Source organism: Protopterus annectens, chromosome 6.part0, assembly GCF_019279795.1.
Source record: "Protopterus annectens isolate FY-2018-M chromosome 6.part0, PAN1.0, whole genome shotgun sequence".
Classification (NCBI taxonomy): Eukaryota; Metazoa; Chordata; order Ceratodontiformes; family Protopteridae; genus Protopterus; species Protopterus annectens.
In genome coordinates this window covers 933,421,308-933,447,665 of record NC_056737.1, presented here as the reverse complement: position 1 = coordinate 933,447,665, position 26,358 = coordinate 933,421,308, and the positions used below count along the sequence as shown (strand labels likewise).

The following is a 26,358-nucleotide window of genomic DNA, read 5'->3' as shown; positions in this document are numbered from 1 at the left end:
CAACACGGAATTAATGGACATGCTGCACCTCAGAAAATCCAAATCCCATCGAGCTACGCGCTCTAGAGACTTGAACCTCAGCACTGAAATAAATAGGACATGCTGGAGGGACAGATTCATAACCCAGAGGCTCCCTTCACTCTGGAATAAAATCCCAGTCCAGGTTAGGCAGAGTCCCTCATTGACTCTCTTCAAGAGGAAACTTGATGAGTGGATGGGAGATCATAGGTTTATCCTGGGTATCACTTCTGTGTCACTGTTAGACAGAGGCACAGTATACTAACCTCGAAAAAGGGCAAAGCAAAATTCATTTAAAATGGGTGGCGAAAGCCAAACACACTCTGGCTAGGCTTATAAATGCCCGAGGGCAGATAGCCTAGTATGAACCTATGAACCTATGAACCTATAAAATCCTTTCTCTTGATAATACAACCATTGAAGTCACTTCTCATAGCAAATTATTAAGGGTGATAGTGGATGATAATTTTACATTCAATCTGCATATACAAAATTGCAAAAGAAAAACTAACCAAAACCTAGGGGATGCTTTACAGAGCCAAAAACTTTTGCACTGACACAACAAAAATACAGTTGCCACTACTTGTCTCCTCCCCACACTTCTTTATGGTGCTTCCTTCCTCACTAATGTCTAGGCTTCACAAAAATTCAGACTTGAACAAGGCTATAATAAAGTTACTAAATTTACAGCAAATACCCCTTTCAGAACCCACCACTGTATAGCACTAAAAAGCCTACATTTGTTAGAATTGCCTCCTCAACTAACATATATACAGTTTCTTACCACCTATAAAATTATCAAGCATCCATCTGCCTGTCCAGCACTGAAAAACATTTTATATAACTATGTTTCCAGTTGGTCATTGCAATCCCCTGTGCCTTTTTGGATAAGCTCTGCTATGATTTTCTCCATGATTTATGATATAATACTGGTCAGATTTATAGGTATAAAATTATTTGGATCTGCTGTGACCCCGCCCCCTTCCCCTTGTGAACTGTTACCTTATGTAAGGGGTATGTCCATGTGAAAACATTTTATTCAGCATGATTAATAGGTGTTTATTTAGGCTTTCTTTGACTCCGTGTAAGAAACCACATTGTATATTGCTTAGTTTACTGGCGCTTGAGTTCTGACTTTTACTTTTAACAGTAGTCATCATACAATGAATGTTTTTCCTCTCTCTGTACCACTCTGATAGATTTAATTGCTTAGTGTGTAGTTTGAACAAAATTGTTCTGGGAGTATATTCTCTATGACTGTAGATAGGTAATCACTTTTTTCCTTATAATACATCAGTTTGCAATTTTGCTTTTCATTTTTGATGTAATTAAATAGTGCCTCATTATTCTTTCAGGATATTAGAAAAACATGTGCTCATAGTTGGATAAGGCAGATACCCAGATGCTGTACTTCACTTTATCTACATATTTTTATCATTAGGATGACTTTTGAATGCTATGTAGGTCATCTTTTACTGCTGTGTATTTACTTTGTGACTGCATCAAAGGGCTTTTTCAGGTGTACCCATATTTTTGTGTGTTACTTGTATACTTTCATAAATGCAGAAGTTAATAATATCATAGAACTCATGGATAGTATATTTGTAGAGAAAATTTAATTGGTTCCTATAATGCAGTGTACTTAATTTGAAGCTTTCCTGCCTAGGACTGTGAAAGCAGTTTGGAACAGCAAACTTATACAAAAGTTTTAAGATGGTATACATCTGTGCAATATACTGTTGTCACTATATGATGATGCTAATTAGGGACAAGAAAAGAGTAGGAAATCCTGATTAAAGACTACCTGCTAGCATATACGTATATTTCAGGAGAGCTTTGTGCACCAAACATACTGCTTACACTTATATTTACATGTGCAGTTTTAAATGGGATCATAATGTTAAACAGCCTGTCATGTTTGCTCAGACACCAAAGTTTAAATGCAGTTTCTGGTTTTAAGCATTTTGTTAAACACAAAAAGCTGAAATGCTTTTTTGGTCCTTTCCTGTAGCACATTGAATAGGGTTTTTAGGGAAGCCATGTGACATACAGCTGCTTTTAAACAGAAGTGAGAAGAATGCATTTCACAATGCATTTTACATGGCCTGATGCTGATGAAGCTATCAAGCTGAAATTTGTAACAGTTTGATAATAATTTTAAGTTTGATTTGGCAATGTATGTCTCATCACTAGGAAAGTGACATGACTGCATCTCGGGAGCTAATAATCGGGAGCTAATAATGTACGTGCAGCTTAGAGGTGTCCCTTTATCCTTTTGTAACTCATATGGCTTTTCTCACTTTTCGCAGATGTCAATACTCTAGCTTCTGTTTTTTGCTTGATTTGTCTGATATGAAAGCATACGGATCCATAAATTACCATAGGCCAGGGATTCACAAAAGTATACGCACAGAGCATGCACACACACACACACACACACACACACACACACACACACACACACACACACACACACACACACACACACACACACACACACACGCACACCAGCTGTAATGCCCTCAGTTATGTGTTTGTATGTATATGCATACTTGTGTTTGTGCATGCATGCATGTTTTACACGTTATCCTCTTCCCTCTTGTTGTCCATGTGCATCTACAGCAGGCAGGTTCACCATAGGTGCTTGAATCCCAGGTGCTTGAAAGCCACTATCTCAAAGTCAGGTACTTGAGAGCCTCGTTGCCTGGTTAGTCTGCTGTTCATGCTCTGACTCAAATATGAGTTTTGGAAAGCAGCCATGGAGAAAGAATGGGAGGGGTTTTAGGATTAAGGAGGGGGGATTTTTAGGTTAAGGAGTAGGAAGAGAGTTTTGGGGTTAGGGTACAACCAGAGAATTTAGGTTTAGGGAGGGGGTTGGGTTTTAGTTTTAGGGAGCAGGAAGATGATTTTACGTTTGGTGAGTGATTATGGAATTTAGGTTTAAGGAGGGGGCACTGTAGTTTTAGCTTAAGGAGTGATCTTTATGGCTGGGGGGAGTGGTGGTTTAGCTTAATGGACTGGGGATTCCTTTGGAAATTAGATGGGAGTTTTAGGTTTAGGATTTAGGTTCTGGTAGCACTATGTACTGTAATGTACAGGATTGGGTATTGGAAGGGTTATGTAGAAATATGAGACTGGACTACTGGGAGGTAGAGCACTTGCTTTTTTGAGCAAGTTGCAGTAAGCAGGTGCACCACAAGCTGTTAGCAAGCAACCATCTGTAGTAGGCTGTAAGGCAGGCCTATCTCAATAAGAGGACTCAGTGATTATTGTCAGTGTAAATATGAACTCTTAAACAGTAATAGCTTTTGAATATCCTGAGTCATGTGACTGGTTCATTAACTGCCACATCTTGTCAGTTTTTGCTCAGATAAATCCATACAAAATAATACCTTTCAAGCTATTTTTCTTTTTTTGTTGGACAGTAATTTTAAAACACAGTTGGCCCTGTGGCACAGAGGGGTGCAGCTCTGATGATGATGATGATGATGTGAGCTTAGGAGACCCAGGATTGATTAGCAGGCCCATCTTCTGAGGAGTCAGCTGAGGAGGCAGGAAATAAGGGACATTTTGACAGCACCATTATACTTGTGGGTGGGTGCTACACAACCTTGGTGATGAGGAATACATCATCCATTAAAAAAAAAAGGTTCACACTAGCAGATTCCATTGAAGATTTCTGAACTTATGTCAATGTAGGTTGTAGGTTGTGGGTGGGGTGAATGTGTTCACAAGATAGAATTCTAGCCTTAGGATTCAGAAAGAATCCTACCTCTCATATAAATTCTGTACAGTAGGTAGGTCAATTTATGTTACTAGGGGAAAATGTACTTCAGAGATAGCTATGAACGCAATATAGAAGACCTCATTATTAGCTCATTGGTATAGCTGTAAATCACACATTTTTACCATTATCACTGCCAGACCTGTGTTGGCAGCAGTTTTTACACTAAACAAACTTAAAAAATTCCAACAACTAAAAATAAAATGAGTAAAGGGCGATAGCAAGAAATAGCAGACACTAATTTAATAATGTTAGCACTTTCGTTTCGTATAATGACAAAATTTCCTCAGACCTGAGGATATATTCACATTCTTTATTTGTTACCTAACTGCCCTATTGTGATCTCCCAGGCAGACACACACCCACACCTACAATCCCCTGACATGACCGATGCCCCCCCACACACAAACACATGCATTCATCTGACTTTTCACGTATCTAAAGACATGCACACAGACTTTCACACACACACACACACACACACACACACACACACACACACACACACACACACACACACACACACACGCACATGCACACACACATATGTACACACACTAGCTTCCCACCCCACAGAGTCATTGAAATTTGCTGAACTTAACTGCATTGCAACTGCTTCCATTATAAATTTATCGTCCTGTCCTGCACTTTTAGCTTGCATTTATTTATTTTGATGTGTTGTTTATTGAATACAGCAAGATATTTGAATTGCTTGGCAGCATAAATCAGAAACCACAGGTATTCCTGGGGGGAGGGGAGCACATGGCAAACTATCATTAGCCACTCCCCTGGATTGGCACATGGCATGCTATCATTAGCCACTCCCCTGGATTGGCACATGGCATGCTATCATTAGCCACTCCCCTGGATTGGCACATGGCAAACTATCATTAGCCACTTCCCTGGATTGTCTCATCACCATGTGGCTCAGCCAGCAGGACCACTCTCCATGCAAATACTCCTATTAGCAGGAAGCCTCAGAGGTAGGGAAGTCTATAAATCAGAAAGGGTTGTCATGAGGGGGATACCACTCATGCAAAGGCTCCCCATTCATAGTAGTCTTTTCTGAATCCCAGGGTAAATGTATTTTTCCTAAAATTTAAAAGTAAAGGGCACTTCATTCTTAAATTATGTTTGAAATTTTATATATTAAGGCAAGGGTTTAGAAAAGTCCATTGCATTTATACTAGCTGTTTTATAACTATATTTCTGTAATGCTTTCATGTATATGTATCCTTATTCCTGGCAAAAATAAAAACCATTAAACTTTAGCATTCAAACATGCCAACCATTTTCAAAATAGTTGTGTAGTTATATCCTCGTTTATTTAGTTCTTTATGTGCCTGATCAATCACTGTGGCTGTCCCACTTCTGTTAAATTGTTAATTGTGAAACTATGCTTCAAGTGAGCTAAAATCTGTAGATGGAAAACATTAAACATTTTACAATACCTTGTGCTAAAAGTTTGGTAGACCATCTGTAAAAGGGGGTCTATATTAGATCATCGAAACGGCAGAAGTTTGGATGATCTAATATCGCAAATGCTGAAAACAGCTAAGCTGCACAAAACTGAATTCTTTCCTAGGGAAAGAATTCGGTTGGTCCTTGTTGTGGCTTCACTTTTTTCAGCAATGTAGTGGAAAGTTACGGGTTGGGTTAAGGTAAGTGTGTGATTGTGGAGACGTTTGGGTTAGGGCACAGGTTGGGTGAGTTAGGGTTAGGGCTCGGGTCAGGTAAGTGTGCGATTGTGACAGAATTTAGGGTTACGGGTGGGTTAAGTGAGTTAGGGTTAGGGCGCGGGTTAGGTGAGTGTGCGATAGTGAGAATTTGGGGTTAAGGGCAGGTTAAGTGAGTTAGGGTTAGGGCACGGGTGAGGTGAGTGTGCGATAGTGATGGACCTTAGGGTTAGTGTCTGGGTTAAGGTAAGTGGATAGATAGTAGTGTATGTGCAGTGTAGTGTAGGGTTAGATGTAACTTTTAAATGTATGTGTGTGGATTGCTGATTTTTAGTGTGCTTGTGGTGTGTGTGTGTTGAGGTTTCGATATTGTTAGGGTTCGGGTTTTGCATTTTGATGTTACAGCATTAGATAATGATCCGTTTCGATGATCTGATATAGACCCTGTAAAAGGCATTCCCCCAAATGCAAAGTTAAACTAGGTTGAAAGTTCTGTAATTCCAAATGTCGTACACTTTTAGATTGCATTTATCTATTTTAATTTATTTATTGATTGCAGCAATATATTTGCAGGTAGATTAAGTTGTCATACTATTTACCATAGACAACAAACTGTGAATAATATATAAAACAAATAATGAGTTCTGAGTACATATCAAAGTCACTGGAAAATATATGAGAATTGCTATTGTGGATCTTGATTACAGAGCAATAGCACTGATATTTATTGGGAAAAAAACAGAAATACTCATACGGTGATTGTAGCACCTTTTTGACATGTTGTATATAGGTAAACCTGAACTGTTGCACTTGGCTGCTTTGCAAATATGATGAAACATTTTTCAAGTGACCTTTTTGTAAAGATTTGCTGTCACATTTTGTTGGAATATATACGTTTAATTATTGAAAACATATTGAGACAAACAGACTGAACCAGCTTCCAATAATTTTTTTTTTTTAACCTGAGGTTTCAAGACCTTGGAGATAGTTCTAGTAATCAGAGATGTGAGTGCAGGGGTTCTCCTCTTTGCATGAGGGATGCCGTGGACTTTGCTTTCCTTCTAGAATATTTTCCTGAAGCACAATAGTTATGTTAGTCTCAACCAAATGAGCTTCAGTGTTTTTAATTCATGTACCTTATCCTATTTGGCTATTCAGCCAGGCCTTCTGATAGCTATTGAAAGTTTAGCCATCAGAAGTAATCTATTTATGGTTCTTGGCATTTAAAGTACTTGCTCCCAGCTTTTCAGCTACTGTTGAAACAATGATAGCAATTCTCTGAGCTATTCTATCTTTCTTTAGATTGCTGTTGCTGAAGTTCAAAAAGGATGTTCTAGTTCTGTGATGGAGAAAGCTAAAGAAAAGTGCCAGTCGATTTGCCTGTGCAGACCACCTCCTCTGTTACCTCCTCCACCTCCACCTCCACCACCTCCGAGGCTTATAGCGGCACCAAGTAAGCAGAAATTCTTTCTGTAATGAAATTTATTGGCATGTAGGCAGATGGGTACTGATGCAATTTGCCGTACTGTGGGACAGAAGAGAATCATTTCTTTTCTGTTCGGATCAACAAGCCTTGTCAATAGTTCATCCTACCAATTCCATTAGAAGGTTTCAAAATTAAATGTTATTTCTATGGACTTAGCTATGGTTTATATTATGTATAAAATGTGTTTCTGTCTAAAGCAATAAACTAAAATCAGAAAAGTATATTACTTACAAGGCAGAAGTGACTTTTATTTATATGAATTTCTAAAAATGAGATGGATCACTGACTAAAGAAATATGATATTCGGTTGTGTAACATTTAATGAGAATTCCTAGTGGTTCATGCAGTATTGTGAAATTGTTGATATGTTTGCTTGTGTAGAGTTGTGTTCTAAATTTCACACTATGATTAAATTGCTTAAATGAATTATGTTTGTGGTGTATTTTAACACATTGTTACATGATTTTAGAAATACCACAACTTAATTTTGTTTGAATTGTCTGTGTTGCTCATGCAATTGCTTGTGCAGTTTTAACGTTATTTTACCTTTGGCCAGCACTGTGTCTGAAATGTATATGTTGGACCACCCACCTAACAAACAAATAAGCAAGAAAATACATACAGTAGATAGTCAATTCCGAACGTCAATTATCCGAAATGTCAGTTATCCGAATGCAGCCTTCCAAAGTTTTCTGGTAGGAAAAATCATAAAGTTGAATATGTAAACATTATAAGTATTTGCTTGTGTGTGTTTTTTGAGCTAGTAGCCCACTTGTATATGAAAAATATTCTTTATTGTCTACTGGAATCACTGAATGTTTGAAAAGTGTATTCCCTGCATGTGGAAAAAAAAAGATTTTAGTCGTTTTTTATCCGGTTCAATTATATATTTGATTATCTGAACTACCCTAGGTCCCAATCAGTTCAGATAATTGACTCTCTACTGTACCTTACAACCTTACAAACATAGATATGTATATAAACATATGTCTGGGTGTATACACACATGCACATAATTTTTGAAAGTTCATGGTGTCTTGGACTCCCCCAGGTATTATAGGATTTGCTTATTAGTCAGGGGGGGTTTAGGTTTGTCAGCCACATACCCCTTCCAGACAGACAATCATAAACACACAAAACACAAACACAGACACACACACACACACACACACACACACACACACACACACACACACGCACACACACACACACACACACACACACACGCACACACGTGCACACATGCACACACACGCACACATAGGCACACACACAGACATATAGACACAAACAACCATTCTAAACTCTCTAGTAATTCTATACAGAAAGGTATGATTTGAAAAGACACAGACGTCTTTAACACAGCACATTTACTTGCATAATCATGTCAGATTCATAACAGTTTTCTTCATTTCTAATATCAGCTTTTCTATTATAAGGTCAGCAATGGACTTAATGAATATTATAATTATTAAAGCAATGTCTGAAGCACTTAGGGGATTCATACAACTACATGTAATATAAAGCATAACATAATTATACATTAAACAGAATTCACCAAATAACTAAATATCCTTTGCTACTGAAACTTGAACACAATTTACAAGATTTAATGCTGAGTTCATCAATGTGAACTCAAAACTACTGCCTCTCTAGCTGTTTGCAGTTCTTGTAGTTCATTTATTTTATTTATTTATCACTTATTAACTGGTAAGTCGACACTGGTCTTTGGGCATTTTAGTTATGATCTAGGCCACAAAGATAATGGAAATTATTGATCTATTTATATCTTTTTATGTATGTGAAGGTGTAATATTGAGAGACATATTAGTGAAGCCTTTTAGCCGGCATGTTTTTTTTTGTGGTAAGGAAGAATAGATTACTGGGGAGATAATTAATGCAGACACATTAATTGTTATGATATAGAGCTATAGCTACAGAGAAGAGGGCAAAAGGGAAACAGAAAGGCAGGGTAGTCATTGGAAAGATATGAAGACTAGATGGTTGTTAAAGGAGTAGCTTCCCTACTGTGCCTAGTAACATAAGCTGATGCTGGGCACAAGATTAAATAAGTCTGTTTCTTAGAGCAGTTTTATTTTTGCAAAATTATAAACCACTGAATCAAAATGAACTGGAGATGAATATAATTGAATTACTTCACCTCAAACAAAGGGTTAGTTATTTTGGCTAAGGAGCTTGGATTATGATGGTTTTGCATGGACGAAGATGACAAGCAGTAATACAACTAATTAACTTGCTATAGTGACTGTTGCAATTGCTTAGTACTTTCTTAGTCTCACAAGATGTTTGGTCCTCTTATATTTGCACTTTCTTTCCAGACATTCATTCCACATAAAACATACCTGACCATTAGCTTTGCATAATATTTGTTAGATTCTGTATTTTGCATGCCATCATTCTGTTTCATATACCTCCCTGTACTGAGAAGTTTGTTTGCAGTACACAGTGACTGGCTTCATATCATTGCCATTGTGTTTAATTCTTTGCACTTCTACACTGTGCCTGCTATGTATGATATGATAGAGGTATGCATAAAAAAGTGTTTTAGATCACTGGCTTTTCTAGCCTCAAAAATACACATGAAATAATTTATTAAATAAAATATACAAAATAATAACAGAAAATGAAGTATGCTGTACATTTCTGAGGAACATGTTCTATCAGTCTGCATTGCTACTCTGTTTGCTTTTGTTGTGTACAGTGAAGACCAGATCGGATCACTAAAGAACAGATCAAATCACTTGTCCATTTCTTCCTGTAAGTTTCTCTTTTTCTTTAAGTTGTAGAACATGATTTAAGCGGTCTTAAGCTTGGCTCTTCCTTTCTTATAATTATTCAAGCCATGTATCTGTTTAAGCAGTTAATGAGATTTTAGCTAGACAGAGTTGGCAAATAGTAAAATGGAAAACTGTATTCGCTGGTGCAATGCCAAGAAAGAAAGTGACTAAATACCTATTATTAGTGGTACAGAATGGAACACAATTGACTGTTAAAATTCCTTTTTCTTCAGCCATCTCTTTTTACCAAAGTTTGTCTTGTTATTTCCAAATTCCTAAGGCATGCTCATGGATGAACTGGTCATACATCAGATTACCTGTATATATTTGTATAGGTTTATAGTCAGAAATCAAGGCTGATCCCTGGACCATCTAAGTGTAAAGCAAATATCAAAACCAATGAGACATTTAATCACCGTTATGCTAAGGAAAGTATATTTGCTTTACCACATAAGTAATGATGTGTCCCATTTACTTGCCAGAAAACAAAGAATAATTACGTCATATTAATTTCTTAAAAAATAACCACACAAAGATTGAATTCCAGCTGTCGGACAAGCTCAAAAGTCAATTTAAGAGAATAAACCCAGTCCTCGATCGACAATCTCATATTTTCCTATTTCAGAAGTTGAATAAAACCACTAAAGTCTTCCTTTTGGTTTTCAAAAGTTTGATTTTTGAAGAACATCCAGCATAGATAGGTTAATATTAATTTCTCAAAATCCATTCTTGAATATGATGAATATATTAAAGTAAAATATAAAATATGATGACATTAGGAATCAACCAGCAGCATATACACAGACACACACACACACACACACACACACACACACACACACACACACACACACACACACTCTCTCTCTCCTTATATATATATATATATATATATATACATATATATATATATATATATATATATATATATATATATATATATAGGTTTACTATTGAAATTCAGAATCTGCTTTGGTCGACCGTTCAGAATGTTGACCCGAAATGCTGAATTCGGAATTTTGAAACAGCAACCCAGGCAAAAATGAATACATTGACATCCGTAGTTCGATGTATTCGACATAGCAGGAGGTAACTTCTCTCACCTCCTGCTATGCACATTAACATACAGTTACACTCTACATTCAACGGTATGTTAATTCTACTATTTTTCTAAATATCCCATCTCCGAGATCGCACTATAGTGAGGAAATGAGCTAATTTCCTGCTCCTCACTGAACAGGGATCTCCCTGCACAATGTCGAACACAAATATTCGAACTACACTAACCGATCACTGTAGTGTAATCGATATCTGTTGGTTCGACATTCTGCTAAAATTCCCCACTGGGTCCTACCACAATCCAGTGCCTGTGCTGTTAAACCTCAGGTCTAACTCAGTTTAAAGTTGTGCTGAAGTAAAAGAGTAATAGTTCCACACTGGGACTACTTAAAGCTGAAGTTGCAATGTCAGCATGTAGAATGAGGTCAAACTTATCCTGCACTTGAGAATTACTATTAATATGAACAGTAAAGACTAAGATGTTAAAAATAGAACACTAAGGGATTGCACTGACTGATGCAGTTCACAAAAAAATGATGACACCAGTTCATGTAAAACAGAATCTAACATACAAATATCATCATATCCACCTTACTGAGCCTGCAGCGAACTGAACATACAGCAAACTTAGAAGCAAATATGTGCAGAAGTTTGATGCTAAAAAGCACTATTACCACAAACCTTTTATAAATAAAATATACATTTTACAATTTGCAATATATATTTTTGTATAACCTATTATTCTCATCAAAGCCGGGTTAAACATAGGGCCCTAAACAAGGTACTTTTCCTGTTCTGCACAATTTCCAGATCTTAACTTTAAAATTATAGAGCATCCTTTTATCTAGACTTTGTTGACAGTATAACATGATCGTTGTTCTGAGAGACCTATTCTTATCTGCACAATGTGGTCTTTGTTCGTAGACCTATTGTTAATGGAATAGTACAGCTTTTGTTCCAACTCTTCACAGCATAGGAATGTTTTGTAAATGACTATGATGGAATTTCTTTTTCTTTCTTTTGGCTGTGCAAGCATATATTGCATCATGAATGTTCATGTCTCTGACATAGAATGGCAAGTGTGTGCATGCCAAAACAAACACATACACACACACAGACACACACACGTGCGTGCACATTATAGCAACAAAGTACATCAGAAGGCCTGTCATTGTCTGGAGTACCTTGTGCAGCGAACTCCTTTGACTATCCCAAAACATGCAGAAGGGAGCTTATCACCACAGTCTAACAGGGGAAATGGTTTTACCTCAAAACCTGCAGAAGAGAGCTTATAACCACAGTCTAACAGGAGAAATGGTTTTCTAATGTAAATGTGCTGCCTTTCCTCCCTATACATGCATAGTGATTTTCATACAAAACATTGTTAATCCCATAATTTTATTTAATTTCTTTATTTGTTTATTTTCTTTCTTTTTTATTTAAGTGGGTCAGTGAACTGGTCCATTGACCCTTTTCAGCCACAATCCAGGCCCAAGAAGACCATACAATGCATACACTGAGATGTTTACAACTGAACAACTGTACAATAATGCAGAATATTCCAATGGAACAGCGATTTGCAAATAAACTAGAAAATAGAAATTTATGCAGTTGCATATATCATTAGAGATGCAGTTGTACATAGCATTAAAGAGAACACCATTAAAGAGTTAAGCATTAAACAATAAAATAAGCAAATGTTTCAATTATTAGACAACATATACAATATTTACATATGTTGTTATTGTAATGATGTCACTACTGAGTATTATCTTTCCCTTTTCATAGCAGCTTCAGTGACACCTTTCATTAGTGATCTACTTAAAACTAGAATTTGTACAAAGATTTCTGACATAATATGATCACTGAAACAGGTCTATACTGCCACTATACCTGAAACAAATGTTTGTCAGTACAAAATGATGCTTACTTAACACTGATATTGTTGTATTAGCATGTAATGGCTGAGAGTCCTTTGTGAGGTATTTTGGTTTACATTGTTGTGGTTCATTTGAAAAATAAAAAAGATCAGAGTCAAACAAGACATAATACTTATTGATTTGTATTGTATGATTAAACAGTGGAATAGCTGAAGAACTGAAAATAAGTCACAATTCTAAAATGAACAGTTATACTAAAAGGTATTCTTGTAATAGAAGTATAAGAAGGTATTTGGTAGGTAACACAGTATCTTGTATTCTACTCACTGAGCAAGAAAATGGTTTGGGAACAGGTGAATATAGATGAAGATACAAACATCGTTCATATTAAAATGAAGGGACCTGTGATTAACCTTTAGACTTGAACTTTTATCTTCTTAAACTTTAAAACCAAAACTTATTTAATGACTTTTCATACTTCTATCCTTTATTTTGTGAATCAATAAAAGTAAAGGTCCCAAGTGATGTAAGCAGCTTGATTCAGGCTAAACCAAACTGGGGGAGCTGTTGAGGTCTACAAGATGAAAGTGTTAATCCTGGGGGAGCTGCCGAGGTCTATAGGATGAAAGTGCTAATCCTAGGGGAGCTGTCAAGGTCTATAAGACAAATCACTAATTCTGGGGGAGCTGTCGATTTCTGTAAGACGAATGTGCTAATCCTAATAAAACTTCTTTAAAAGAATACTGACTCAAGTAGACCTATTTCAAAGACTTAAATGGATTTTATAGGGAAACTTTGGAACTTCCAGGTAGAAACTAAGGTTCACATTCTTTGCTGAACCTCAGCTTGCTCTTAAGCTATATCCTGTGTATGGATAATATTTGGGCAAATAGTGCAAGATTCATATCATTCCTAAAATGGTCTTTCCTGGACTTTAAATTCTTTAAGGCATGCATAAATATCAGGGAACATGCTTCATTTGAGATTATTTGTAATGCAACATGGCTCAGCATTAAAATGTATTTTGAACTAAAACAGAAGGAGAAAGCTTATAAATGTATAAATACTGCAGAGTCAGAGCAAAGGACTATCTATCAGAAGTGTAAAATCCATAAATACAACTACTGCAACTAATACAGCTAAAAAAAACACATTGAATAAAAAAATTAGAGTGGTTCAATGTGACCCTTTAAAGCATTTTTGAAATAGGGAAGGGCTTTACCTTCCTGCTCCTCTGACATGGAAAACTAGTTCCCCAGTCCTTTGCTACTTATATATACTAACTTTGATACCACTCTGCCTCACTGAATGAGTATACTATACCTTTAGACTTAACACATATTCCCGTGCTTTCCATTACCTCTCCGTAATCCGAGGATCATAGTTATTGTACTCGGGATAATAGGCACTGAATGAGTATACTATACCTTTAGACTTAACACATATTCCCGTGCTTTCCATTACCTCTCCGTAATCTGAGGATCATAGTTATTGTACTCGGGATAATAGGCACTGAATGAGTATACTGTACCTTTCGACTTAACACATATTCCCGTGCTTTCCATTACCTCTCCCTAATCCGAGGATCATAGTTATTGTGCTCAGGATAATAGGCACTGAATGAGTATACTGTACCTTTAGACTTAACACATATTCCCGTGCTTTCCATTACCTCTCCCTAATCCGAGGATCATAGTTATTGTACTCAGGATGATAGGTAAACACAGTGAGCATGGAGTTATACCAAGTGAACCTCTGTGTGGTTAAATTGGATTGTTTTGTAAGTTCAGAAACTAACATGTATTGGAGTACTTATGTTTTCACATATTGGTTTCACAGCTGATGATGGTACTGCTTTGGAGTTCAATGATTCTTATGACATTACTGTATGGTTGACATCTGGGGATTATGTGGTTCTTTCATGAATCCAGAAACATTGTGAACAGTGTTCTATGCCAGCCATAATGAATGAAATAATCAATTAGTCATAAAAAGTCCAGATCAGGTGTCAGACTTGTAGCAATAATAGTAGCAGCAGGAATAGAAGAAGTAGTAGTAAAAGTAATAGCACTAGTATTAGTAGAAGCAGTAGTGGTAAAATTAGTAGCAGTAGTACCAGGAGTAGTAGTGCTAGCAGTTAGTGGTAAAATTAGTAGCAGTAGTACCAGGAGTAGTAGTGCTAGCAGTTAGTGGTAAAATTAGTAGCAGTAGTACCAGGAGTAGTAGTGCTAGCAGTTAGTAGTAAAATTACTAGCAGTAGTACCAGGAGTAGTACTGCTAGCAGTTAGTGGTAAAATTAGTAGCAGTAGTACCAGGAGTAGTAGTGCTAGCAGTTAGTGGTAAAATTAGTAGCAGTAGTACCAGGAGTAGTAGTGCTAGCAGTTAGTGGTAAAAATAGTAGCAGTAGTACCAGGAGTAGTAGTGCTAGCAGTTAGTAGTAAAATTACTAGCAGTAGTACCAGGAGTAATAGTGCCAGCAGTTAGTGGTAAAATTAGTAGCAGTAGTACCAGGAGTAGTAGTGCTAGCAGTTAGTAGTAAAATTACTAGCAGTAGTACCAGGAGTAGTAGTGCTAGCAGTTAGTGGTAAAATTAGTAGCAGTAGTACCAGGAGTAGTAGTGCTAGCAGTTAGTGGTAAAATTAGTAGCAGTAGTACCAGGAGTAGTAGTGCTAGCAGTTAGTGGTAAAATTAGTAGCAGTAGTACCAGGAGTAGTAGTGCTAGCAGTTAGTGGTAAAATTAGTAGCAGTAGTACCAGGAGTAGTAGTGCTAGCAGTTAGTGGTAAAATTAGTAGCAGTAGTACCAGGAGTAGTAGTGCTAGCAGTTAGTGGTAAAATTAGTAGCAGTAGTACCAGGAGTAGTAGTGCTAGCAGTTAGTGGTAAAATTACTAGCAGTAGTACCAGGAGTAGTAGTGCTAGCAGTTAGTGGTAAAATTAGTAGCAGTAGTACCAGGAGTAGTAGTGCTAGCAGTTAGTGGTAAAATTACTAGCAGTAGTACCAGGAGTAGTAGTGCTAGCAGTTAGTGGTAAAATTAGTAGCAGTAGTACCAGGAGTAGTAGTGCTAGCAGTTAGTGGTAAAATTACTAGCAGTAGTACCAGGAGTAGTAGTGCTAGCAGTTAGTGGTAAAATTAGTAGCAGTAGTACCAGGAGTAGTAGTGCTAGCAGTTAGTAGTAAAATTAGTAGCAGTAGTACCAGGAGTAGTAGTACTAGCAGTTAGTAGTAAAGTTAGTAACAGTAGTACCAGGAGTAGTAGTGCTAGCAGTTAGTAGTAAAATTACTAGCAGTAGTACCAGGAGTAGTAGTGCTAGCAGTTAGTGGTAAAATTAGTAGCAGTAGTACCAGGAGTAGTAGTGCTAGCAGTTAGTAGTAAAATTAGTAGCAGTAGTACCAGGAGTAGTAGTGCTAGCAGTTAGTAGTAAAATTAGTAGCAGTAGTACCAGGAGTAGTAGTACTAGCAGTTAGTAGTAAAATTAGTAACAGTAGTAACAGGAGTAGTAGTGCTAGCAGTCAGTAGTAAAATTAGTAGCAGTAGTACTAGTAGTAGTAGTAGTACGAGCAGTAGTAGTACTAGTAGCACTAGAAGCATCAGTAGCCCTAGTAAAAGTGCTAGCAGTAATACTAATTGTAGTAGTGGCAGTAGTAGAAAAAGTAATAGCAGCAGTAGTAGTATTAGTAGCAGTATTATTATTATTATTATTAGCTATGGTTGTGGTAGTAGTAGCATTAGTAGCAGTGGTAGTATTAGTGGTAGTGGTAGTAGTAGTAGCAGTAACAGTAGTACTAGTAGTGTCAGAAGTGGTAGTTGTACCAAAAGTAGTAGTGGTAGTAGTACCAATACTGGTGGTAGTAGTAGTAGTGGAAGTGATAGTAGTAGCAGTAATAGTAAAAGCAGAAAAAGTAATAATACAGAAGGAGAACGTAAATGACATAGAAATCATCAAATTCAAAGAAGCAGAGGATGTAACGTTACGTAATATTGTTACCTTCAAAAACTGCTGCTAGCTTGTGTTACTTAGCAGATACCAAGCAAGTTCACCCATTTATCTCCCCATCCTAAACACCAGTGGATCTGTCTGAAGTTATCTGTCTTATTAGATCTTCTGTTGGATTATAGGAAATTCAGGGCAATAGAGTCTTGTGACAGTTTATGCCTTATCAGTACCCACCCTCATACAGTACTTCCTTTTTCAAGAAGAGCTCGGCTAGTCAAGCCTGGGTTGTTGTTGTGTCTTTCGGATTTTCCCGGTTAGGGGTCGTCACAGCGGAACTCCGGTCTGCTAATGATTGGCAGGAGATTTTTACATGCCGAGTTGCCAGCCCTGATGCACAACCTTCAACGAAGGAATGGCCATTCACACGTCTCCACACAGAAGACGCTTTAGCTGAGAATCGAACAGGACAACGTCTTACTGTGAGGCGACAACGCTATCGCAGCACCACTACTGCAGTGACTTTGTGAATTCCCTGCCTAACATCCAGTTCCCATTTGAAGGAAGATAATGTATCACACTGCTTAATTCACAGGGGGGGGGGTGTATTCCAGAGGAGAGGAAGGTACTGCATAAAGAGCTTATTTCTTCACCATGTTTTATTTATCTGTTAGTGAAGATTTACATCTCTCATTCTGGTATTTATTGGAATATTCAATTTTTGAAATTCAAGAGATCTAGTAAAACTGGGTTCCTAATGGTGAGGAAGGCAAGACAAATGTCTTCCATCAGGAGTCGGTAAAGTAATGAATAAAGGATAGTGCTTCCAGTCTTTTCTTTTAGCTTCGGGTTTTTAAGCTTGTGAACTTCTTAAAATCATTTTGCAACTGTTTTACATTTGGTAGCAGCTTTCTGTCCTTGACCAATCCAGGGCAAGTAACACTCATTTTTTCACACATTTCACAGAAAGGTCTTTCTCCTATAGTTATCATACTTGTTTCATTATAAAAATGCATTGTCAGTACCTCAAAATTCATTGTGGATTACAGGCCTAATAATGACAGTGTAGCATTCCGGCTACGGAGTATTTGTATTTTAAAGGGTTCTTGTACGTATATAACATGACAGTAATTCAGTAAATAAATTAAACGCTAATGAATTCATCATTCATACCCTAATCAAACATGACTTGGTAAAGCATGCAGACTTACGTTACTGTTCAAAGCAAATTGCTTAGCGGTGCAGCATGGCCACAAAATAATAAAAACGGTGACATCACTAGCTTGTAGTATATAAAATCAGTGAAATGTCCGGTACTTCAAACCAGAGAAGTCCGAGTTACAGGAATCATATGGCTTGATCGATTTATAGTAGTAATCAGTCCAGTAGACTGTTTGAAGACTAGTCAGAGCAAACCTCGCAGCTTGTTCTCTTTCTCTCTCTCTGTATGAGAGGCTGAGAACATAGCTCATAGATGAATTTATAGATGTCCCTATTTACTCAGCAAGCTTTGGTGTGATGAAAGCCAGGATGCTACTGTGATCTGGATGGGAACGTTGAACTAAAGGTAAGAAATCATTTGGGGGAGAGAGAGATACAGGGTAAAACTAAGGTCCCATCATAGTGAGCTGCTTACTGAGGAGATGTAAAAGATCCCATGACAATTACTGAAAAGTGTACATTTTTTTATTGTGAAACACCAACTTTTTTATAGATTCACATTTTATTTAAATATGTGCATGTAAAATATAAAGCATGTGTATTATGTTTTCCATTTTAGCCCCACCCTTTTTAATAAATATCAAATATATTTTTTAAAAGCAACATTGAATGCACATTGTTAGTGAACACAAGTGTTTTCTTTCCATAAAAAGGACACATTAAAGTCATCACTATTATTTTTTCTGTTTACTTTTGTTTTATATAATAGCCTTATATCCATATTTAAATGCTTTACATTTTCAGTATTGTATTTTCCCAAAATGTTTAAGGTTCCATAAACATATACTACATTGATTCTTGGACATTACAGTTTTCTTCTTTACAAAGTCTTTCTTCTGCTGCTTTATACGTCTAAATTTTTCCACTGGAAGCTTATCTATAACAAGCCTACACACACACACACACACACACACACACACACACACACACACACACACACACACACACACACACACACCTGATGATTCAAATATGTTTTAAAACATTTTCTTTCTCTTACTAATGCATTGCCCTTTTTTCATGTCTACCCACTTATCTGCCCCCAAAATAATATTCAATTAATCTTTTATACCATATTTTCCTTTTAGTTCCTCCTTTACACATTTTTCATAATTTTATTTTGATATACTTTTATTTCAGTCTTCTCTATCTTTTTTCTTTATCCTATTTTTTATTTTCTCACAGACATATTTACATTTCTTTTTTGTAATACTACCCATTAAACTATTTTCCTCTGCAAAGATTATTTATAGCATGTAATATATATGCAAATAAGCTAGGAATACAGCTAGATTTGACATCCCAAGTCCTTCTTTTGTTTTTCATTATATATAATCCTCCTTTTGACAGAATTTAGTCTAGAATCTCACAGAAAGAAAATGTAATCAATAGCAAAGCTTTTTCCTATTCCTCTAGCAAATTATACACTCTATCATTTTAGCTTAAAGTACCAATACATTACTAGTAACTAAATACTTTTTTTCAAATAAAGCCTTAAATGACCTTCAGATAGTCACATTTTTAAATGTTATTTAAAAATCGAAAATTTTGTATGCTCATTCATGATTAATCCTAAAATATGATTTTATCATATCACAGGTCACAACCCTACTTTTCTTCTTTTCCCTTCCTTCACAATGTATTTTATTAAAATCAATATTTCTTTTACCTCTCTTCTTTTATACTATAAATCCTTTCAATAACTATATTAATTATTATTTTCCTATTCTAGCTTGTACTTTTTTTTCTAAAAAATTATAATCTATGTATTACACCAAGTTACAGGTCCCCAGCTCTGTTTTCCTTCTTCTTTATTGTAAATTTTATTGCTGTTTTATAGATTTCTTCTTCCTTTAGCCAGTCTTTTCTTCATTCATTTAACACTTAAAAACTCTTTACTCAGTTCATCCATATTTTATAAAACTTACATCTGAACCATCTTCCCGTAAAACCAAATTTTAATAAAAAACCTAAAATACTTTCTTCCGCTGTAATTCTCCCTGATTTGTGTACTCGCTCAATTATTTTACCTCTGCAATGACTAATCTTCTTTTACTTTGGTCTCTACTTTCGGATACATATCCTTATTGTGTCTGTATTATTTCTAATATACTGATTTTTACTTGTTATCTCTCATTTTTTATATCCTCATTAATTTTATTCTTCTTTGCATTTTTGGAAAGCAGTAGATTTTTTCTTATTTTTTAGATTATGCATATCTTTGTCTTTGAAACACATTCTTCATTTTTCTTTGCATTTCCTCATATACTTGTCTTTCTTTTTTCTTTTAACATTCAACAGCTTTACTTACTAACTCTTTTTTATTCTAAAATGATCTTTTTCTAACAATCTTTTCAAAATCAGATATTTATTTTAAAACCATACATAATATTTTTAAACCCTGTTCATCCCAAGATGTTTTGTTTTCAGAAATTGCTTTCATAATACCATGTTCTATCCACAGTTGCATTAGCACTTATTTATTTCTGCAGAATTCATTATATATCCTGTTAATCCTTTAAAATATACTGCTTTTTCAGTTTACTTTTTTATTTCCCTAAACGATCTGTATTGCCACATGATTTCAGAAAACAACATAAAATATCACATTCTTTATCACCTTTAAAGTGCTTGAATATAATACAGAGTTTATGTATGTGTTTATAGTACTTATATATTTTCTTTTTAATACCTTAATTTCCTCAGTTATTCAATTCTTGACATTTTTCAAAAAAATCTTTACCTATTTTCCTTTATTCATATGCAAATTACAATTACCTGTCCTATCACATTTATACCCAAACTTAGGGTCTATATTATATTGTTGACAGGTGAATAAATATAAATATAAATTAAATATCTTTGTTTATGTGTGCCATTATTCTGTTACACCTGCCCTTTCCCTGACTGTAGTGCTGTCTCAGAAGTTAGAATATTTAGTTGGGGAGGTGTGGGGGGCACAGACCCCCAGTTAAATATATTTGTTTATGTGTGCTGTTGGTGTTTGGCCAACCGATTTCTTTCCATTGGAAAGAAATTGGGGGTTCGCTAATTTTCCATTTCGACATTTTGGTGTGGAACAAGTCAGAGTCTACATTTTCACCTGTCGACAATATAACATAGACCCCAAACTTATACACACAGACTTCTTAATTTCATCAAACATTCCCTTTCCCAAGAAACTGTTAGGCAAAACATATAAAAATAAATCCCCTTTCACTGTAAAATCTACCACCATTACCCTTCCTGATTTCACTATTCACAATTCTATGATCCTTCTTTATATTAATTACCTTAGGCAGTCTACAACAAAAGTCCACCCTACTTTCACCTGCACCAAGCCTGAGACTGTTTTCTGTTTTTATAAACTAGCAAATCTTATATCATACAAACTTATAATATTTTGCATTTTTCATATTATTTTAATATCCAAATTAAAAACATTTAGATGCACTATATTGATTATTCTTTATCATTTTTAGTTTCATTTTCTTTTTTCTCCAGTGCTATTTTCGTCTTTATTTCTTTCTTTATCAGTAATCATTTCTTCTCCACTCCCTTCTGTTTCCAACACCTGAAATCCATTTTCTTTCATTATGGCTTCACTTTTGCTATTAAATAATAATAATTATTATATATGATGGCATTCCCTTCTCCTACCAATATTTTTATTAATAAAAAACAAAAATTAAGAATAATGTACTTCTGATTCCCTGCCATGTGAGTGCTTCTTATCCTAGTATTTGTTTCTTGCTTTTACAAGTTACAAGCGAATATTTACAAATTGCTGAAAACTCCGCTGACAGTGTGAGGAAAGTGCAGCGACTGTGATAGTAGTCCTCAGATGCACAATGGCAGCTCCTACAACTACTGTTAAGCTATTGTATGTTTTATGCTATATATTCCACCTGTTTTTCTTTAATCCTAGCTAGAGCATCACATCACCAGGACGTCTTTCTCCCCTTCTTTTATACTTCTAGCTTACGGCTCCTCCTAAGTCTATCCTGCCTGTTTGTTTACTATCTGTTTGTTTTAATTAAACATAGTGTATCCCCTCATGTGCCCAGAACTTGGCTATCTCTAGTAGAACAGACAAATTAATCTCCTAGAACATTGCCCAGCAAACCTGTTGGTAATTCCTTTTGTTTTTTTTTAAAGGAAAACAAACAAAAAAAGAGTTCGTACTCCTCAGCTTCACCAGAACCTGTTAGCTTACTTAGACCAACATATGGTGCACATAGTCAGCATTTCTGATTGTTTCTGTTGAGCAGAATAATCTTGTTGCTGCTAACTTGAACCCAGGTTCTACCCACTTTGTTCGCCCTCAATATGGTTAGGCTCTCTCCGCTCCCCTATCCTACCCCCATTCCAAACCCCCTCTGTCATTACATTTATACTCTTTCCTCTGTAACCACACTCCTCTGTACCACCTCCCTTCCCTCACCACTAGCCCCACCCCTCTCTCACCACATTTCCCCCCAGTAACCACTCCTCTTCTCCCAATTCACATCCTCTACATTGCTCTCAATCAAATACCAATATATAGTTCCTAGTAACTTACTCTCATATACCCACTGCCACAACATTTGTAATTAACTTCCTTAAGCAAACACATCATGCTTAATTATACAGCTAGTTTTTCAAACAATACCCAAATGATCCTCTGTGTCTCATTAGCCATGCTCTTCACCTCCTCTTTCAATGCCTATCACTGCTCTCTCCCACCAACATAACACATACCTACTGTCTCCTACCCCCCACCTCTCCTCACACCATCCACTCTTTCCCAGTAGCTCCATCTCTTTTTCCACACTGTTACTTCAACTTATTTAAAGTTACATTTATCTCATTGCTTTCTCCCCCACCAAACATCAAACTATTCCAATATCCTAGAATTAACTATATCTCCTCCCTCAGGCTACTCCTTTTAAAAGTAATCTTATCTGGGGATGTTCATCTTAATCCTGGACCTACTATCTGCATATCCCTCCCAGCCTCCACCTCACCCACACAACTCACGACCCCTTCAAATTGTTCTCAAACTACCACACCTCCTCACACCAAACACTTATCTATGATATCCATCAACATCCATAGCATCATGAACAAAATCTCCCCTCTCCATGCTTGGATAGCTCAATACTCCCCTGATATTCTATGACTCTCTGAAACCTGGCTTAAGCCTCAGATTTCCAACAATACCACCAGGGCATAACATCATCTGACAAGATTGGACTAAAAAGAAAGGTGGAGGTGTCACCATAATGTATTCCAATCAGCTTCCTCCAGCCTCCCTCAGTCCCAACTACTGAGTTCATCCCTGATGAAACTCTCATCACCAAATGTCACCTAAACACCTACAAAAACTCTCTGTTGTCTCTATCTACATCCCCCCTGGAAATAACATTCCTATCCTTGAACACTTCCTCTCCTGGGTCTCTTTAACTATCCACTATGAAACTGTCATCCTGGATGACATAAACATCGACTGGATGACCCTCAATACCAAGCCCCCTCACTCCACCATCAACCTCTATGGTTTCGCCCAGCTTATCTCCAACCCAGCTCATGTACATAGAATAATACTACCTTCACCCTAGAGTGGATACTCACCTCCAAGCCTAACCATTATCATAACCCTTGTACAATACCAGGTACCCTTAGTGATTATCATCCTACCTTTATTGTCAGATTTTGTCCCCAGCTTCACAAACCCCAACAATACAGAGGCTGCTGTAAACTCTCAGGCTTCAACCTCAAAATATTCAACAACTTCCTATCTTCTAATAACTGGTCCTTCCTCTACAATCTCCCTCTACACGATGCAGCTCTTGCCTTTAATAAAGATTTTCTAGACACACTATACTCCCTAGCTCCCATAAGGAAAATAAGAGTAAAAACTCTTTCTGTCCCTTGGCTAACACAAGCCACTACAACCCTCATGAATCAGTGTGATTCTGCTTGGAACAAAATGGGATAAATCCAAATCTCCCACTGCCCTCCAAAAACATAAGGCATTACATAACAAATCCAAAAGGAATATTATCTCAGCTAAGCAAAACTATTTCAACAAACCACTCAATGACCCACAATCTAATCCCTCAAAATTCTGGAAATTTGTAAATAAATTACTACATCCTGGCTCCTCGGCACCCCTAACCCCCTGCCATAATAGCTCCTTGTCTGAAACTGCTACAGTCTTGAATTTCTTCTTCATTAACTCTATCAGTAACCTTACAAAAAACAATGCCATTATACCCTCCCCCAACACTATCCTTTCCATTAATTTTACTCTCTCTTCTGTCCCCACAACTTATATCAAGTCCTTTCTATCCAAACTTAAACCTTACTCGCCACTGGCAGATAACCTACCTCCTCAATTCTTAAAAGTTGCTGCAAATTCTATTGCTGTCCCCATCTCCATTTTGATTAACAGATCCATCAAAGAAAATATAGTTAAACAACTGATGAAGGAGAAAACTGCACCAAATGCCACACAAAAAAAACAGAGCCAGTATAATCCACAAAACAAGAGTTTAATGAAAAAATCTAGTGCCTTGGCAACTATTCCCTTCCAGGAGTACAAAGTAAAAAACATACCCATAATCCTTATATAGTAATTTAAACATTCATTCAATTAAACAATTAAACACATTTATCACATTAATCACATAAAATTCAAATTAAAACTCTCCATGTCCCTGATATCTGGAAAAAGTTCTATATCATACCTTTACATAAAGGTGGAAGTGAAACAGACCCTTCAAATTTCAGACACATTCCTGTACTATCCCTGCTATCTAAAATTCTAGAAAAGTGCATTCACCAACAACTCCTTGACTACCTTATTAAAGGAAACTTTCTAACCCCCACACAGCACTACTCCTGCTCTTACTTTCCTTACTGACACAGTAGCCACATCACATGATAAAAACATACTCATCTCCTGCTCATTTCTTGATTTAGCCAAAGCCTTCGACACTGTCTCTCATAGTTTACTCCGTGCTAAGCTAGCATCTCTCAGCCTCTCTAACTATTTTCTCCTGGTTCTCTAGCTACCTTACTAACAGATTCCAAGCTGTGAAATGGGAATCTGACCTCTCCTCCTTTCTACCTGTTCACACCGGGGACCCCTTCTGTTTAACATCTTCATCAATAACCTTCACTCTGCTTGTCCAATCTCTACTGTTATTCAGTATGCTGATGACTCCACAATCATCTCCTGCTCTAAAGATAGTACTTGCCTTCACACCCTTATGCAAGAATCTCTTCACTCTATAGAAAACTGGCTCAACTCCAACCAACTTATGCTAAACCCCAAGAAAACAAAACTTCTTCTATTCTTTCCAAAAAACATGCAACATCATAAAGCTACATTTTCAGTCTCTTCTCTAAACAATACAATCACCTCTACTGAATCTCATACTAAACTCTTAGGTGTTATAATTGATGACCACCTAAGGTTCAAGCTACATATTCAGCAATGCATAAAAAAACACATCAAAAACTAGGCCTCCTATGCAGACACAAAAAATACCTCACCACTACCTCCAGGCTCTCCCTAGCACAAGCCCTCCTACAACCAACTCTACTTTATGCTGCACCCTTAATCACAATCCTCCAATTTAATCTCATGATTAAATTACAACAAACATATAACGAAGTTGCAAGCTTTTCTGCTGACTTATTTTATCGCACTCATCACTTTATAGCCCTAAAAACCTGCATTGGCTTGAATTTCAACATCAGTTTCTGCTACCCCAATTGCTTTTATCTCATTCGGTCTTGCACACACCATCATCCTGTCCCTCCCGCTCCTCTCTCTTCGCAGCTCATTACAGCACCAGTTACAAGTCGGTAAAGTCAATTGTAACTTTGGCAAAATACTTTACAGTCATTCTGTAGCCTCAGTCTGGAATAAGTTACCTCTTCATGTCAGAACTATCACAAACCGCAACTCCTTTAAATCTGCCTTAAAAGACTATTTCCATTCATCCTGGTCCTGCCATTGTTATGAACCAACATAATCTAAATGTAGTCTTTCTCCCTCCTAACTACTCACCTGGCTTGCTAAAGTTAATCCTCCTCTCATTTTACTGCTTCTCCCCTCTTTTATCCTTCTTTCAAGTTTTCACTCCTAATAACTCTTGCTACTTTTGTAAACAGAAATAATCTGTAAAGTTGTCATCCTCTGTATTGTAGCTATGGATCTCACTTTTTTGTATGTATAGTCATTGCTAATTGAATTTGTAATGTGAACTACTTATACTAGAAATGTACTTACTTCTTTTGTAAATTGTTATGATTGTTGTATACTGTAAATTGTTTTTTGCAATTTCTGGAACTTTTCTCCTTGGGTCTCCTCTGATAATGGGTTTCTGCCCAGACAGACTAACCCGGTTAACAAATGGAAGATGAACTTGCTACCAAAGGAGAAACCTTTGAAATCTAAGTGTTAAGCAAAGTGTTTTGTTTTTTATAAATATTTTTTGCAAGATGTACATG

At 36.6% G+C, this 26,358-nt stretch overlaps 1 protein-coding gene across 1 annotated transcript in view; it reads left to right on the top strand.

Moving 5' to 3' along the window:
* PRIMA1 (proline rich membrane anchor 1) overlaps positions 1-26,358 on the top strand; it is a 712,079-nt gene that overhangs the window by 73,711 nt on the left and 612,010 nt on the right. The window contains exon 2 of the mRNA XM_044074578.1: positions 6,781-6,931. Within this exon, the coding sequence (XP_043930513.1) occupies positions 6,781-6,931 (151 nt within the window). The remainder of the gene's footprint in view (positions 1-6,780; positions 6,932-26,358) is intronic.